The sequence below is a fragment of the Oreochromis niloticus genome, linkage group LG7 (genome assembly GCF_001858045.2).
Source record: "Oreochromis niloticus isolate F11D_XX linkage group LG7, O_niloticus_UMD_NMBU, whole genome shotgun sequence".
NCBI classification, from domain to species: domain Eukaryota; kingdom Metazoa; phylum Chordata; class Actinopteri; order Cichliformes; family Cichlidae; genus Oreochromis; species Oreochromis niloticus.
This window is the reverse complement of record NC_031972.2, coordinates 25,102,342-25,118,856: the sequence shown is the minus strand read 5'-3', so window position 1 is coordinate 25,118,856 and position 16,515 is coordinate 25,102,342. Positions and strand designations below refer to the sequence as shown.

Sequence of the window (16,515 nt, the reverse complement as noted above, 5' to 3'; positions counted from 1 at the left end):
CCAAAGCAAATAAACTGATCAAATAGGGGGGATAGTAGAGTTAAAATAGTGAGAAAATATCAAGTACGACTTCTAAAGTAATGTCCATTTGAGTAAATATGTTTGGTTACATTTTTGAATCCAAGCTAACAAACTTTTTAGTAGGTCTAAAGTTCATGACAGGGTAAAAACATGAGTCAGAGAGAAGGAGGAAGGAAATGTAACAGGATGAATATTTGCTTTGGCCTTATCGCATAATTTCCTAAGCAGCCTAACGAGATCACAGCCTAGCCTAAATCCTTCCTCGCAATATTCTTTCAGCACAGCTAAGATTAAATTATGCACGCAAATGTATTTACCTAGTGAATATGAGGCACGCGAAACCATACATTTTATTATTATACAAAACAGAGAGGAGCACGTGGGTTTAGTTCAGCCTAGGCCAAATTCAAAGATGCCCTCCCTCCTGAGGCGCACCCAGCGGGCTTGTGCATCCACAGCTGTCAGGAGAGTGTGCCACTATGAAAACAAGGCTACCGATTAAAGTGAGATTATATAGCAGCAACAGCTAATGCATGGAAACATTCTGTGGTCAGATGTCTATATGGATAAAGAAATGCGTAAATTCCAATTGATGTGTGAAAGTAGGCTGATAAGAAAAGGAAAGGAGACAGCTGCGACATCTTTCGGTAAACTGGAGACACTACAGACCTTATTAGGAAAGGAACCATGAAAAAAGCAGGCATTAGGCTGCATTTCCTGGATGGATCTTGGGTGCTTTGGGTTTTTTTTTTTTAGATTAGATCTAGATTATATTTTCCACTATGAGCTCTAAGTAATTCCCGTGGAAATGTAAAATCTGTCTCGTTATTTTTTACTTCCTTCCTTTTGCATGGTGCATCAATCTATTTTTCTGATAAGTGTGAATTTATATAAACATGCAAGTCTTTGGGACGTTACAAAAGGCCTCCTCGCTGACACCGCCTACCTTGTGATATTGGTTATGTTGCTGTTTCGCCCTAATTAAAGCCTTTAAGGAAGATTGCTGTAATAGCAATCTGACCTCTGTTACATGGTGAGTGAAACATAATCTTATTTTTATCCTTCTGAAATCTTAATTATAACCCGATGAACTCGAGGAAATAGAGGAGGGCGAAAGGAAAACAGATGCTCTACGTGGCACCAACTTATCCTGAGAGCTAAACTCGGGGGAGAAATTTACCCACTTCAGCCGGGCGGCGACAAAGCCTGTCAGCTCTCTGACAGCTCAGTACTGTAGTGACACTTGGAGACGTGTCATCGGCCCTTTAAAAAAAAAAACTGTTTAGCACTCGTTTTCACTTAATGCGGCGACTGGAGCATTCGTTCTTAATCCCAGAGTATGTTTTGGCCTGTTTCACTTTTATTTTTCAACGAGCGACCTCATTAGCTCACTAAATAGCTTTGCCGAACTAGCGGCTGGATAGCCGACTAGCAGCAGGGAACCTCCCAGTAGTATCATGGCTAGCGAGAATTAGCCACTCCATTCACTGTGACATCACTTTGGTAACGTCTTAATATTTATTTTATTTTTTTTCCAGACTACCGCCTTTTAAAAGAAGTGCACTACTAAACCTGTTCGGTCTTTCTGCGCTTAACAAGAGCTTCGTGCTTAGTCTCGTTTTTCCTTTATAGGGAAGCTAACGTCACTTGTAGCTCGCTGTCCCTTGTTTACATGAACACCGGTCACCTGGGGTGCTCTGTGGGCATGTGATGGTTGTAACAACACAGGATGAACTACAGAGCAACCGGGTTGTAAATACGGACATGGAACTTGGAGGTAGTTAACGTCGGCATCTCAGAGCCATTTCTCTGAGAAGATGACCTGGACTCTAAAGGAGGACAGCTGTGCCAGCTCCACTGTTTGACTTTGTGTGGGCGCTGGACGGAGAGCAGGAGCTTTGTTTGTCCCTATTAAAAGTTTATCGTGATGCAAGGCTACATGAGGACAACTGGAAACAAACAGTGCTGGGAATCGCTCTCTGCTTCTACCACAGGGATGATGTGGAAAACTCTCCTGGTCGTCAGTCTTTTCTGCTGGGGAAAATGTCAAGACAGCCAGAATATGACACCCGAGGAAAAGGGCGTAATCAGGTGATGAATGTTCACATAGACATATAAACACTGAGTGCGTTTTTGTAAAGTTATTAAAAGCATTTAACTTTTGCATCTTTACCCGTTTTTTTTTCTTCTGTGCAGGGACCAGATTGTTGAAATGTTTGATCACGCTTATGGCAGTTACATGGTAAGGTGTTCATTACAGCATAATAATTGTAATTACCAGTATGTTTATGTTTGCTTTTTGCAACAGTCCAGAGAAAAGATGACTCGGTTGCTTCCAGTTGGAAATGTGCATGCAAGCAAGCATGCTGGATTTGGGTGAGGTTGCTGTTAGTATTGCTGGAGAGGGTCAGACTCACCTGTGCCTTTTATAGGATGATCAGAGTTGGACAAAGAGGCACGCATGACCTAAAGAGTTTGGTAGAAGTAAAAATTAGATGTCCTTATGACCTAACATAAATTAATCCAAGTGTATATTTAATATAGGTTAAGTAGAGCAGCTAATGTTTAACTGATTATTGCATGTAAAAGGGTGATAAAGAGGCAAAATTATCACTACAAGGAGTTTACACAAGTACATTCCTCAGTTAAACTGTCAAAAATTTCTTCAACTGAGTCCTCTAATAGTTTGAATATTTAGATGGAAAACTTAAGGGACATTGTTGAGTGAGAACTAAAACTGTATGTGCCTGGTGAAGTGGGAGTTGTATAAGCTATTGATCTCCACGCATCCTTCCTCAATGAAACATTTTATGTAAAATGATAATGAAAGCATGGAGGCAAATGTTTGTTTCTGTTGTAGAAATATGCCTATCCGGCTGATGAACTGATGCCTCTAAGCTGCAGAGGGAGAGTGCGAGGCCAGGAGCCCAACAGAGGGGACATAGATGACTCCTTGGGGAAGTAAGTAAATCGTTAATTGACATTTGGAGCATGAAAAGCATATACATTTAAATCCCTTCAAGCAGCAGCCAGACCAAAGTATCGCAGCAAAGGTTTGAGTGTGAGCAGTTTAAGATTAGGAGATAAAAGATGACCTGATTTCCAAATGGCATCAAGTAAGAGATGAGATATTTTTGATTTTTTGAGCAAGATTACTTCATCATCTCTTATCTGCTGAAGTTTTGAAAGGACAAAAAGATAAGAGAGAGAGAGGGAAAAGTTCGTCTACCCTGCATGATAAGAACCCTGATAAATCTTCCTGAAGGTCTTTTGCAGTCATAGAACAATTTTGATTTGGCTTTCTAGGAATCCTGTGAGTATTTTTTCCAGTAATTCTTTTGCTTTTCCAGACCACAACTTGACCTTCACCATTCCTATTGTTTGAGAAAAGAGCTTTGTGGAAACACTTTTACCTGTCTCTGAACAGGATGTAGCTGTACCAAGCTACACGATATCTAGAAGTTATCTGACAGCTAAGATCTCTTTTGTAAACTTTCTTTCACTCCTAAATTCAACAGGGCAAAAATGATACACTCACCGTGCTTAAAATTCTATGAAAAGTATGTTTAATTTTCAATTTGAAGCCATTTAGAGATCATTTCATCTCCTGCTTGCTGAAGTATTCACAGTAACAGAATTTTTGACCAGGGTGCAAAATGTTTTGCATGCCAAGTCTAATTTGTCTAATGCAGGGGTGTCCAACTCCAGGCCTTAAGGGTCGGTGTCCTGCAGGTTTTACATATAACCCTGGGTCAACACACCTGAATCAAATGATTAGTTCATTACCAGCCTCTGGAGAACTTCAAGGCACATTGAGGAGGTAATTTAGCCATTTAAATCAGCTTTGTTGGATCAAGGACAAGTCTAAAACCTGCAGGACACTGGCCCCTGAGGCCTGGAGTTGGACACCCCGGTCTAATGCTTCTGAGAATGATTTTGCATCTTGAAAGAAGACAGGAACTATAGTCTTGCCCTGCTATTCTCTTCAAAGATGCCCTAGTATTCAGAGATGCTGAATGAGACGCCAGTTTAAGCAATAAAACCAACAGGAAGGCAATAAATCGGCATCTTGGAGTGCCATACACAGATCTATGTACAACACGTGTTTTATAATGTAACATTTCGCTTCAGACTCAGCATGAGTCATTACAAATTTAACTGAATCAGTGGAAAGTAGGACACCAGCTCTGCTGCGCTGTGCTAGCTATCGACATGTCATAATATTCGTTTCCACCATCTTTTTAGATTTTCTCTCACTCTGATTGACACCCTTGACACACTGGTGGTGAGTATTTGATTTTCCTCTCATAAAAAAACAGAAAATTGCTTTGCTTGTGTTTTTGAACAATTTTTTTTTTCGCTCGCATGAATTTTAAACAGGTGTTAAACAAGCTTGATGAGTTTGAGGAGGCAGTGAAGAAGGCTGTGAGTGATGTACGCCTCGACAACGATGTGGTGGTGTCAGTGTTTGAGACCAATATCAGAGTTTTAGGGTATGAATTTGTTATTTTCCTCAGATTTGTATTAACGGCTTTATTTGAAGTGCTTTTCTTCTTGGCTCATTATTCCAAATGTAGTATTTTTTGACATCAGTACATCGTTTTATTGTCACTGGAAAGAAATATCCTGAGTATTTCTTCTTCCCAGTGGGCTTTTAGGGGGCCATGTGATGGCTGACCTCCTACGGCAACGTGGGGAGAGGATGCAATGGTATCGTGACGAGCTCCTACATATGGCCAAAGAGCTGGGCCATCGATTACTGCCTGCCTTTAACACCACAAGTGGCCTTCCCTATCCTAAGGTAGTGCTTATTTTATTGTTAAATATCACAAACCTTATTGCAGATTCATTATATGCTATCTGGTTCTTCAAAATTAGGCACTAATAAACGCCGAACATGTTTATCATTTTGGAAAGTAACTGATATGAATTTCGCTTTATTTGGCTCACCAGGTGAATCTGCGCTACGGCGTCCTAAACCCGCTTTCCCGGACAGGCACTGAGTCCGACACCTGCACAGCATGTGCAGGAACAATGATCCTGGAATTCGCTGCCCTCAGCAGACTGTCAGGAAACTCTGTGTTTGAGGTATTACCTTATTCTTCCTTCTTCTTTTTTCTTTCTTTCTTTTTTTTTAACTTTTTCAGGTTAGAAATTATAGCTGAAAGTAGTTTTCACCTCAAAGAGTTTAAGCATGTAATACTTTTACAGGAACATGCAAGGAAAGCTCTGGATGTCCTCTGGGAGAGGCGACAGAGGGGAAGTGACTTGGTGGGGACTGTCATCAATATCCACAATGGAGAATGGGTCCGGAGGGGTGAGGCAGTTTAAACACAAAGATACACAAACATCGACAGCACTGAAATCATGCAGGTTCTCACACAAATCGAGCCTTACTGAGTCTTGTCGCTTCTGTGTTTGCAGACAGTGGAGTTGGCGCTGGCATCGATTCATACTACGAATACCTGATGAAGGCCTACATTCTTCTCGGAGACAACGTCTTTCTGGACAGGTTCAACGTTGTAAGCATTCCTTGCTGTAAAATCATTGTCTCACATAGTCTGTCATATTATATTGTTTGAGCTGAAAACACTACAGTAATTATTTGTGTTTCTTGGTTTTTCCTCTACAGCACTACAGTGCCATTATGAAGTACATCAGTCAGCCTCCTCTGCTGCTCAATGTACACATGCACAACCCCACAGTGAGTGTGCGGAGCTGGATGGACTCTCTCCTGGCATTCTTCCCTGGCCTGCAGGTCTTAAGATGTGCTCAGTTAATCATATTGACTCTTTTAATAGTGAAAGGGTTTGTTGTTTAAAGTTTCTAAAGTCCCGCTTTGGCTTATATAGGTTTTGCGAGGGGATCTGAAACCAGCCATTGAAACTCATGAAATGCTTTACCAAGTAACCAAACAGCACAAGTTTCTTCCAGAGGTAATGACTCAGTATTTATATTCCTCTGTATCCCAGAACATTTCAGCAGTCAAGAAAAGTGGTACTAACCTCTTTTGTTTTTTGTTCATCTCACTGAAGGCTTTCACTACAGAGTTCAGAGTTCATTGGGGTCAACACCTACTGAGACCAGAGTTTGCAGAAAGCACCTACTACCTCTATAAGGTAACCCTGTATATTTAATCTCTATCAGTAACAGTGTCGCTGATTAATTATACAAATATTTTATTCCTTTTAAGGATATGAAGCGCTTATCCTGTAGGACATGTAGGTAAGATTATATTTTGATGTCTGCAGGCCACTGGCGACCCCTACTACCTCAGAGTGGGACAATCCATAGTGGAAAAGCTCAATGCCTATGCCAGAGTGCCTTGCGGGTTTGCTGCTGTGCAAGATGTCCGCACAGGGACACATGAAGACAGGTACTGTGTGGGGCGAACTCTGTTCCAAACATTTAAAAACTGAAAAGTGTAACCTAAGCGTAACCTTAAGCATCAGAAACAGATGTGACGATTTTTTTTCTTCTGATGATTTTTTTTTCTTCTATATATGTGGGCTTTTCTGTGTTTAGGATGGACTCGTTTTTTCTGGCTGAGATGTTTAAATACCTGTACCTAATGTTTTCTGAGAAGAGTCACCTGCCAATTGATATGGACGGCTACATTTTCACTACAGAGGCTCACCTACTGCCTATATCTCTCTCCACCACTCAGCCACCTTGTCCAGGAAACGATACGGTGAGAGCGCTCACTTTGTCACAAACACCAGTGCAAACATTATCTTCCTCTATTTTCTATACAAGCTCGTGTATGCCAACCACTCTGTTAGGTCCACCTGTCAAATTTCTTTTTAACATGGATATCTAATCAGGCAATCACATGTCAACAACTCAATTCATTAAAGCTGCGTCCACAAACGGAAGTGCCCATTGGAAATGCGTTTGAAGCTGACAGCTGGTTGCTTGTGGATATTCCAGGCTCCAGTTGCCTACGTGACCCTCTTAATATCTTCACCACCGGGTACTCATACTCTTGTCTATGGTCAACATGTTGCTGAGAATCACTTCCAGGGTTGTTTACCGTAGTCACGTAGACCTATTCTCGACTGTCTCCTTGAACTCAAATGGAGCATCAGAATGGAGAGGAAAGGTGATTTAAATGTGATGTGGTTGCTGGTACCACAAGGGCTGGTCTGAATACTACTGGGATTTTCTTCACAACTGTCTCAAGGGTTTCCAAAGAATAGTCTGAGTATATGATTCTTATATAGCACTTTACAAGCACTCAAAGCTCTTTGTTCAACATTGACTCATTCACACAAGCACTTTTTTTCTAACATTAACACATTAACATTCAAAGAAATGGACTGGTTCTTATATAGCGCTTTTCTACTCTGAGCACTCAAAGCGCTTTATACAACTAATTCATTCACCCAGTCACACCAGCTAAACTGTTAAGTGCTTACTGTCTACATTCACACTCCAATGGATGCATCGGAGAGCAACATGGGGTTAGTATCTTGCCCAAGACTGGTGGAGCCTGGGATCGAACCACCAACCTTCCGGTTAGTGCTCACCTCTACCACCTGAGCTACAGCCACCCCACACCCAAATACAACCAACCAGGGTTCAAACCACCAACCTTTTGATTAGTAGATGACCTGCTCTACCTCCTCAGCCTCAGCCAGCCCAACTGAGCAAATTTTTTTAAACTACCACAGTCTACCTGAGCATTATTCCTGACCATGTCCATCCCCCGTTGTACCCACCTTCTGATGGCTGCTTCCAGCAGGATAACACACCATGTCACAAAGCTCAGATCACCTGAAACTGGAATGAGTTCACGGTTTTCAAAACGCCTCCGCAGTCACCAGATCTCAATCAAAAGCACCTCTGGGATGTGGTGGAAATGGAGAATTGCATCATTGATGTGCAGCCGATGGATCTGTTGTAATTGTGTGATACTATCATGTCAGTTTGACCCCAGACCTCTGAGAAAAGTTTCCAGCACCTTATTGAATCAGTGCTACGAAGAACTGAGGCAAAAAGGAGGTCAAAAACAGTGCTACCTGGTTTGTTTGTATGTCTCACATTAGCAGTGCTAATACTGATATTGTGATAACAGAAATGTGAAGAAAATGAGGATGACAGCATGCCACCAGTCTAATTTATCTCAAATTTAGTTTTGTTTTTTAGTACAAGGGTTTGGGTTTGTAATAGAGAAGGAAGTTGATCTTAATTTAGTGAATATTGTAATTATTGTAAGTCTCACTTATATGACAGTGCTGTATATTTAGAAGTTTACAGCAAAACTCACTGGCATAGTTTTATAGTAGGTGCATACTTATTTAAAGGTGTGTCTTGTTCTTCAGGAGACTGTTCGTATTTCTCAAGAAGATCTGTTTACACACTCCTGTCCCAGCACTGACACGTTATTCCCAAACAACCCGTCATTTGCCAAAACCATCAGGGACGGCTACAAGTACCTCACTGGGGTGGGACGAGCCTTCCACCCTTTACCCATCAGGTGTGTCCAGCTGCAAGAGACTTTTGATTCCAGAGTGAATTCTCTGGTGGATTTGTGAAGTTATTTACCTGACTGCCTTCATACTTTGCAGGGAAATTGAACTTCCACTCCATGATAATGGCATGGAGCCAGTGGAGTTCTTTAAAAGCATGGGCATTTCTCTCACTCCACTGAACGAAGCCAATATGGGAGACACTGGAAGGCTTAAGGTACACACTGATTACTTTGCACTCCAAGTATGAACTGAAATGATGAGTTCAGGGTCAAAAATAGGTCAGAAAACATACAATTACATGTAATTTTTAAATTCTACAGCCAATTTTTATACAATACTTCTTTTTCAATATTTAATGCCATTGGTAAAATAAATTAAATTTAAATTGATTTAGTTTTTTATTGTAAATGAATTAGTGCTCCAGCTGCAGTATTTTCATACTCCACCAGGAGGCACTGTCCACACTCTGTGAATCAACGTATATATTTTCTTCCATTATAGTTATCTAGTTTGTTATGCTTGTCTTATAACAGTCCACTCTTTTAAAGCAAAATCCGCCTGAGATGTAGTTTAAATGTGACATTTGGAATTAGGAGAAAATTATGTATTTTAATGGTCCAACCAACTGATTCCCAAAGTGTGTGCCAGTTGCATAGGTACTGCAGGTGGGCCACAGTAATGACAGATATTTAGTTTGAAATTACAAGTATGTTAAGTTAAACAAAGCTAATTAAAAATGGTAATAGGAGGTGGTTAGGTTGTGTTGTTACTCATTACTCTGACCTAAATTTACTGCTCTTGTGTTAATGTTTGTGTACCAGTGGCAGTTGAGTCACACTCCTTAAGACTTTGCATATGACTGAGTAGCATTAGCAATTTATTGCCAACAGTCTGTGTTGTTTGTGTGTGCGCATGTGTGGGTTTTTTTTGTTTTTTTTTTAAATTAAATGTTCAGGGAAATCCATCAGTTTGTCTTGTATTTTGATTAGAGTGAAGATTGGGTGGTGCCCCATGGGTATTTCTGGTTTTTAAGTGTGCTGCAGCACTCTTGACTTTGGGAATGGCTGACCTGACCAGCTCTTGTTTTCAATTGGGTCTCTAAATATTGATGCCTGCAGGAGCATAAAGGAGTTTACCGGGTAAAACTTGTAGCAGAATTGAGCCAGGCACCAGAGGAGGAGGTTGTGGTGCCTCATGTTGTTCAGCTCATATCCCCGCCATTTCTGGGAAGGACGGTCCTCACTGCAGGACCTGCCAAATTTGGGATGGATCTCACCAAGCAGGAGCATGGGGTGAGATAACACACCACATGGTATCGGTGTCAAAGCTAGTGTAGCTTTCAGGAACAAAAACAGAAACATGTGTTTCATTACAACAATGTGAGCAACACTTGTTCAACAGTATGTTTGAAGAGATTACAATCTGACATATAATTGATATAATATGAACTACTAAATAAAATTATTAATTTATGTGTGCATGTTTGTTCTCTTGGTCTTGTTGAATTCTTTTCTCTAACGTGCAAACACAAAATCACATTAAAACAAACACTTGTGCTGCAGGTGAAGGGCAGCATAGTGAAAGCTTCTCCCTACACTGCGTGTGGACCCATAGACAATGCAGCGGGCCTAAAAGGCCACATCGCTCTAGCACTGAGAGGTGACTGCATGTTTGCTGCAAAGGCTCGTTGGCTACAGAAGGCAGGAGCCATAGGAGTTATTTTCATAGGTGAGAGTCATTATCAGTTGACCTGAAATCATTTGCTCTTATAGTATTTCTCAAAGTTTAGAATAAGTGGACTTCAAAGATGTTCATGAGCTCAGCATATGCCTTTGTTCCTCAGACCACCGTGAAGGAAGCAACAGCGAGGAAACCCCTCTCTTCCAGATGGTTGGAGATGGCGACTCAACTGAAGACATCACCCTGCCTTTAGTCTTCCTGTTCAGCCGTGAGGGTGCCGTGCTCACAGCTGCCCTGGAGAAACATCACAACGTGGATGTGCTGCTGCTGCCCAAAGAGCGGCAGCTCGGACGTGGTGAGCATCTGGAGGAAGATTAGATTACATATAATGTTTATGGTATTGTCAACAAATCCCATGAAGAGTTCAAAAATGATGTGGTTGGTCTTTCTTGTAATGCTGTCAAACTTTTTGAGTCTTTTGGATAATTTGGCACTAACCCTGTTCAAAGCTGGCCAGGAGTCGGTGACTATTTTCAGAATTCATGTGGTACTTGTGACTGGTCCCTAATTTTCTGTGGGGGAGCCACAGTGGATAGATTTTGGCACAGATTTTACACCCACTGCCCTCCCATTTACCTAACACCAGTTATACACTAGCCTGTGACCCCCTAATAGGGTCTACAGAATCAAAGGAAAAGATTATTCATATATTTAATGTTTGTTGGAAACAAAAAGGATATAGACTCATCCGATTTATACTTAATCATGTGTTTTCTAAAAGTCACTGTAAAGGTTAGGAAGAAAAATAAATAGCGCTGTTTTCAGAATTCATGCAGTGAAGAGTATTAAAGATAATGCTGGGTGTATGAACTCTTTGTGATGTGACTCACCAATGTGTTAAGTTTTTGGCCAACAATAGACGTGAATGACATTTGGAGAAAAAGTGTCTGCTTCACAGAAAACACTTACTGTCACTTTTTATTGATTTTATATATTTAATGTTTGTTGAAAGATGAAAAATATAGAACATCACCAGATATATACTTGATCAAATATTGTCTAAAAGACACTGTAAAGGTTAGGAAGGCCTTTGTGCTTCTGTTCTTTCATAGATGTTTTAACTACAGAGGATATGTTGTACGTCATAGTTCCTCTGACACAATACAGAAATCTAACTTTATGTAGCATGCAACAATGTATTTTCTTGTGGATTTGACATAGGTGCTGGTCCCAAATTGACCCAGAACATATAGCTAGCATCATTTTTATTATTGTTTCACCTGGTAGCAAAGTGCATATTCACTAATTCAGTTGTTTTTAATTCGGGTTAATATCAAAATGGAATTGAAGTTGAGGATGAAATGATATGGAAAAACTTAGTTTGTGCTGCAGATGTGAGCTCTTCTCCTGTTTACGTGTGTCGTTGTCTGTCCTCGTACTACAGATAAAATGGAACGCGTCAGCATGAACTTAAAATTCCGCCTGGCAGAGGAGGGGGAGATGGAGGGGGGAGCAGCTAGCGGCCCCACCCTGGAGTTTGTCTTGGAGAATGACGAGGTGCTTCTTAAGGATGAAGGAGAAGAAGAGCTGAGAGAAAAACAGCAGTCAGAACAGCAGCAGTCATGCACAGAGGAGAGTGACAGGACTCAACCCTCCCAAATCCCAGGCTCTTAATGTCGGACCAAACACAAATCCACGAGCTGTGCGGATCCCGAACTTTGCTGCCACTGGTATCTTGTCAGGTTCTGGATGGAGTGTGCCTCAGAGCCCCTCACTGCCCTACAGCACAGGGAGCCCTCACTGACACAGCTGGCATGTTTACGCCTGCCTTGAAGGGTCTATATTTACCTTTTAAAAGGATAGGTTTAGGTTTACACATTAACAGCCTAACCTGTAGTTTTTGCTCCTGTGGGCCTATATAAAGTACATCCAGAGGAAACTGTAGATAAGGGTCCAAAAATGTCCTCAGCTACGGTTGTTATGCAATGCAGTGAATTTTTAGTGTATATTGCACCTTTTCACTTTACAAGTACTGTTTAAGCATTCATTGATAGAGAGTAGAATATTACATGGTCAGTAGGTGGTGTTAGCTACCAGAGCTTTTCAGTAATGTAATGCTGGTTATTGAAGAACAGGAAGTTGGGCTAATTTAAAAACTATTTTCTTTCTTACTGGAAATCAACTTCAGGGAATTTTAAGAGTGAATACAGTTTGCATTGATGAAGTGCGCGCGTGTGTGTGCGTGTGTGTGCGTGTGTGTGTGTGCGCGCATGTGTGCTCTGCTTTTATGCTATTATGTGAGCAGTGTCTGTCCGTGTGCATGTGTATGTGTAATGACTAAGAAACCCTTGAAGGCATCTCAGTTAAAACAAAAATGTATCCGTCTTTATGAAGTCAGAAAGCCGGTACGATTTACCATCATGAATCTTTTAAAGTTCAGCTTTCTAACCCAAAAATAGTCACACGGTTAAGTTGTAATCACTCACGTTTTCTTAGAAACACTGAAACTGTGATCAAAGGCGGTTTTCATGCAAGCAGACACCCCTGGCTTCAGGTGCAGCATCAAGGATTTTTCAGGCTGCTTTGCACTTTGAGACTTACATTTGTTTATGGTCAAATGTAGTAACTAATTATGGTCATTTTTTTTATTGCATTTTCACTGTGTAACAATCGATTCTTTGTATCTTCCTTTAAATGCCAAATTTTTTGCAATGCTACTTTCAAAACCATGCAAATTGTCACGTTTATGAGCAAGTAGATTTGGTGAGTTTTTGGATCATCTAACATTTACCGGAGCGGAAAAAGCCGACTGAATCCTTTATCCCAGCGTATGACTGAAATCTATAGTGGATGCATTTTGCATAAATTTACAAGCTGCCGTTCTGACTCTCACACACTACTTGCAGACTCACCTGTTTTACAGCATTAGGGTTACTTGTCATAACTTTGGATTAAAACTCACAACACTGCATAACTATTTCATCCTCACTAATAGTAGTTTGTTTGATTTTAAACTTTTGTGTAACATGGAAATGTGAGCTGTCATTTGTTCCTTACCTAACTGTACAGTGCACCCTTTCCTGATGCTGCTGAGCTAATTTGAAGTCAGATATTTGTTTGGTCTTTTATAAGGCTGTGCCAACCTGTTTACCTCAGGACTGTGTATGTAAATGTTCATGCAGATAAAAGGACCATGCACAAAAAAAATGGATCGTTCTTCTTTTAAAAGATTTTCTGCTTCTTCTGCTGCTCTTTGAGGTTTTTGTTGGTCTGTATCCTGCAGCTCATAAAGTGCCAAAAGAGAGATTCTCTGAAATCACTTTCCGGGACGTAAACTTAAATTAAAAATCATAATTCCTAACCCGACCAACCTTTTTTTCCCCATTACTCTGCATTTTTATCATCAGTGGCAGTTATGGCTTTCTATGAGGTCATAGTTTAAAGGATGTGGTTGCCCTTTGCCTGTCGTAGGCTTTTGCGATTAATCATCCAGCGTAATCTTTCTGATACTTCATTTCCCACTTCATAATGACGCATTTATCTGGTTTAAAGTCCTTTTGTATTAGTTTTCTCTTTAAAAGTAGTTTAAAGCAATAAAATGTGTGCAGCTGTGTACATAGGTTGGAATTGCAATTTGATTGTGACACGTTTCATATTAAGTACACACATCTTTGTAATTTGATGTATTTTTTTTTTATTTATTAGAACATAAATATTGTGCAAGAGCAAAATAACTTCTTTATGTATATGTTTTACGTAGAGTTTGAGCTCTACGTAAAACATATACATAAGACACGTAAAACACAAAAGACACGTAACATCAGTTTCCTCTATAACCCACATGCATCACATCCATGCCACGGCACTGCAGCAAGTTGTGAGCTTTTCAAAATAACAGAATGTTGTCTGACTACCTTCGTCCGGGAAAAATCAGACAGACCTTGACACATTTTTGTTCCAGATGACTACGTGGCAAGAATGATGATGCCTGCGATGACATCATCAGTATAATAGCGCTGCTGATGCTGTTTCACCCACAAAAAGCCCCACCACGTAAGGACTCTGGACAGTTTTTAGAATAAAGAGGTTGTAATTGTTGAGTGGTAGTCCTAGAGCAATCTAATTTACTGCATGATAAATGAGTGGTTGGGGTTTTTTCTGTGTGTGTGTCAAAATAAAGTATACCACAAATCCATTTGATTAAACAGCTTTTTTAAGTGCGTGTATAGTCATAGTAAAAAAAAAAGTACAAGGGTTTTACATATCAGGACAGGAATCTGGTCTTTATCAAGCCTTAAAATTAGATAAATACAGCCTCATATGAAGTAGAAAACATGACATATTACACCATCCATCCATCTTTCCACTTTGCTTATCCAATTAAGGGTTGCAGGGGGCTGGAGCCTATCTCCTCTGGGGTGAGAGGTGGAGTACATCCTGGACCGGTCACCAGTCTGTCACAGGGCTAAAGTAGAGATAACCATTCACACTCACATTCACACCTATGGGCAATTTAGCTTTCCCAATTAACCTCACTCCACTAACCGCATGTTCTTGTACTGTGGGAGGAAACCAGAGTACCTGGAGAAAACCCATGCAGACCCAGGGAGAACATGGTGCCCTGATATATGACATTGTGTCATTATTTATTTTACAACAGTTAAGCCATAATGCAGAAGTAGTGTGAAAAATTAAGTCAACCCAAACTGCTTTTATAGGAATTACGAGGGTGAGGAGCAGCCATGTGAAATGTCTGACCATAATGCATACCAGCACAAACAACTCAAACCAACTGTGAAACACGCTGGCAGAGGGGTAATGATCTGGGCTTGTTTTACAGCCATAGGACCCAGACACCTCGCAGTCACTACTCGATCATGAACTCCTCTGTATACCAAAGTATCCTAGAGTCGATTTTGAGGCCTTCTGAGCGGCAGCTGAAGCTTGGTCAGTATTGATCACACAGCAGGAAAATGTTCCCAAGCAAATCTACAACAGAATGGCTGAACAAGAAAAGAATCAAGGTGTTGCTGTGGCCCTGTCAAAGCCCAGGCCTCAGCCTGACTGAAACACTGTGGCGGGAAGAGAGCTGTGCATAAATGAAACCTCAGTGAACTGAAGCAAATTTTGTATGAAAGAGCGGGTGGAAACTTCACCACAGAGAAAACCATTACTTCATATGTCATGCGTACTATGTATGCCATGTTCGCCTGTTCATGTCAGGTTGCACTTACCTAACTTTAAGAGCTGCTAAAGACTAGATAATTTTTTTTATTATGTCCTGATATGTAAAACATTTGAACTGACAGAGGGTGTAGGCGATACTCTCTCTTTCTTTTTTTAAAGGAAGACTGAGGGCTACTAGTAGCCCGGTTTGAGGACTGACTTAATTTGAACCGGACAGCTAAAGATCCTTGCTGACCTAATTCCGCTCTTTGTTTGGCAATGGTCTTTCAGCACTAAGCAAGCAAACAGGCTCCAGCTGCTATTCGCCATTTGGTCTGTGTTTGGGAAATAACAATAATGGCTTTGGCAGACAAGAGGGACAACAATGGAAAAAAGAGAGGCCTATATATGCATGTTTGTTTACTTGATGTCCATCTATACATCTTAAAAATACAACCGGAGATAATTTTACCCCCACCTGCTGCTACCTGTTGCTCCTCAGCTGTCTCCCTTTGCACCTATCTGCATGTGGATAATATCAGTACTGCTAGGAAGAAGAAAAACATGATAAATAAGAATTAAAAAAAGAATAGCAATGCGTAGACTACGGATGTGAAAAGTTATCAACATTAAAATAAGACTAGCAGTTTTGTATGAACACACGGCTCTATCCACCCGCATGAAAACCATCAAACCAAGAAGATCACATTATTAAACCGGTTCCTCCGCGACATCACGCCTCACGTATGAGTTTACGTGGTATCCTGATTATAATCGCTCGGTAAACTGTTGCATTCAAGTGCAAGTGGGAATCTGATCAGACACGATCTCGATCCGGTGGTAGAAATATCTCTATATAACGTCTGATGATTCAATACACGCATTTTTTTGTTTTTAATGTCCTGGTTATCACGGCAATGAAGTTAGTTAAGATGATATCACAGGTGCATGTGGGAAATCTGCGATTTAAGATTTAAGACATCATGATGATGAGGTTAGGTTAGGAATTTTCCATCATTTATAAAGGTGGGAAATATTTGATATTTAATTCGCAGTTAATATATGATATCAGGATTTTAGGAATTATAGTTTTTGTTGACTTTCATTTCCTTTGTCTTTATCTGTCACACTTATTTAACCTTTACATTCAACGTGATACTCTGACACGATGTTT

The 16,515-nt window shown here is 40.6% G+C and overlaps 1 protein-coding gene across 2 annotated transcripts; it reads left to right on the top strand.

Annotated features, from left to right (window-relative positions):
* The first annotated feature begins 815 nt into the window (after positions 1-815).
* si:ch211-282j22.3 (ER degradation-enhancing alpha-mannosidase-like protein 3) lies at positions 816-13,097 on the top strand. Of its 2 annotated transcripts, none has more exons than XM_005451368.4 (21): positions 816-1,054; positions 2,016-2,112; positions 2,218-2,263; positions 2,882-2,982; positions 4,267-4,306; positions 4,402-4,514; positions 4,669-4,822; positions 4,975-5,109; positions 5,233-5,338; positions 5,446-5,543; positions 5,654-5,779; positions 5,874-5,957; positions 6,057-6,140; positions 6,273-6,397; positions 6,547-6,712; positions 8,346-8,500; positions 8,592-8,709; positions 9,614-9,787; positions 10,058-10,223; positions 10,339-10,530; positions 11,620-13,097. In XM_005451368.4, exons 2-21 carry the CDS (start codon positions 2,018-2,020, stop codon positions 11,847-11,849), a joined length of 2,508 nt encoding a protein of 835 aa, XP_005451425.1. In that variant the 5' UTR covers positions 816-1,054; positions 2,016-2,017; the 3' UTR covers positions 11,850-13,097. The 2 variants fall into 2 exon arrangements, with proteins under 2 accessions (XP_005451425.1, XP_005451424.1); XM_005451367.4 differs by lacking the exon at positions 816-1,054 and adding an exon at positions 1,194-1,524 and having other exon boundaries at positions 1,654-2,112.
* The last annotated feature ends 3,418 nt before the right edge of the window (positions 13,098-16,515 follow it).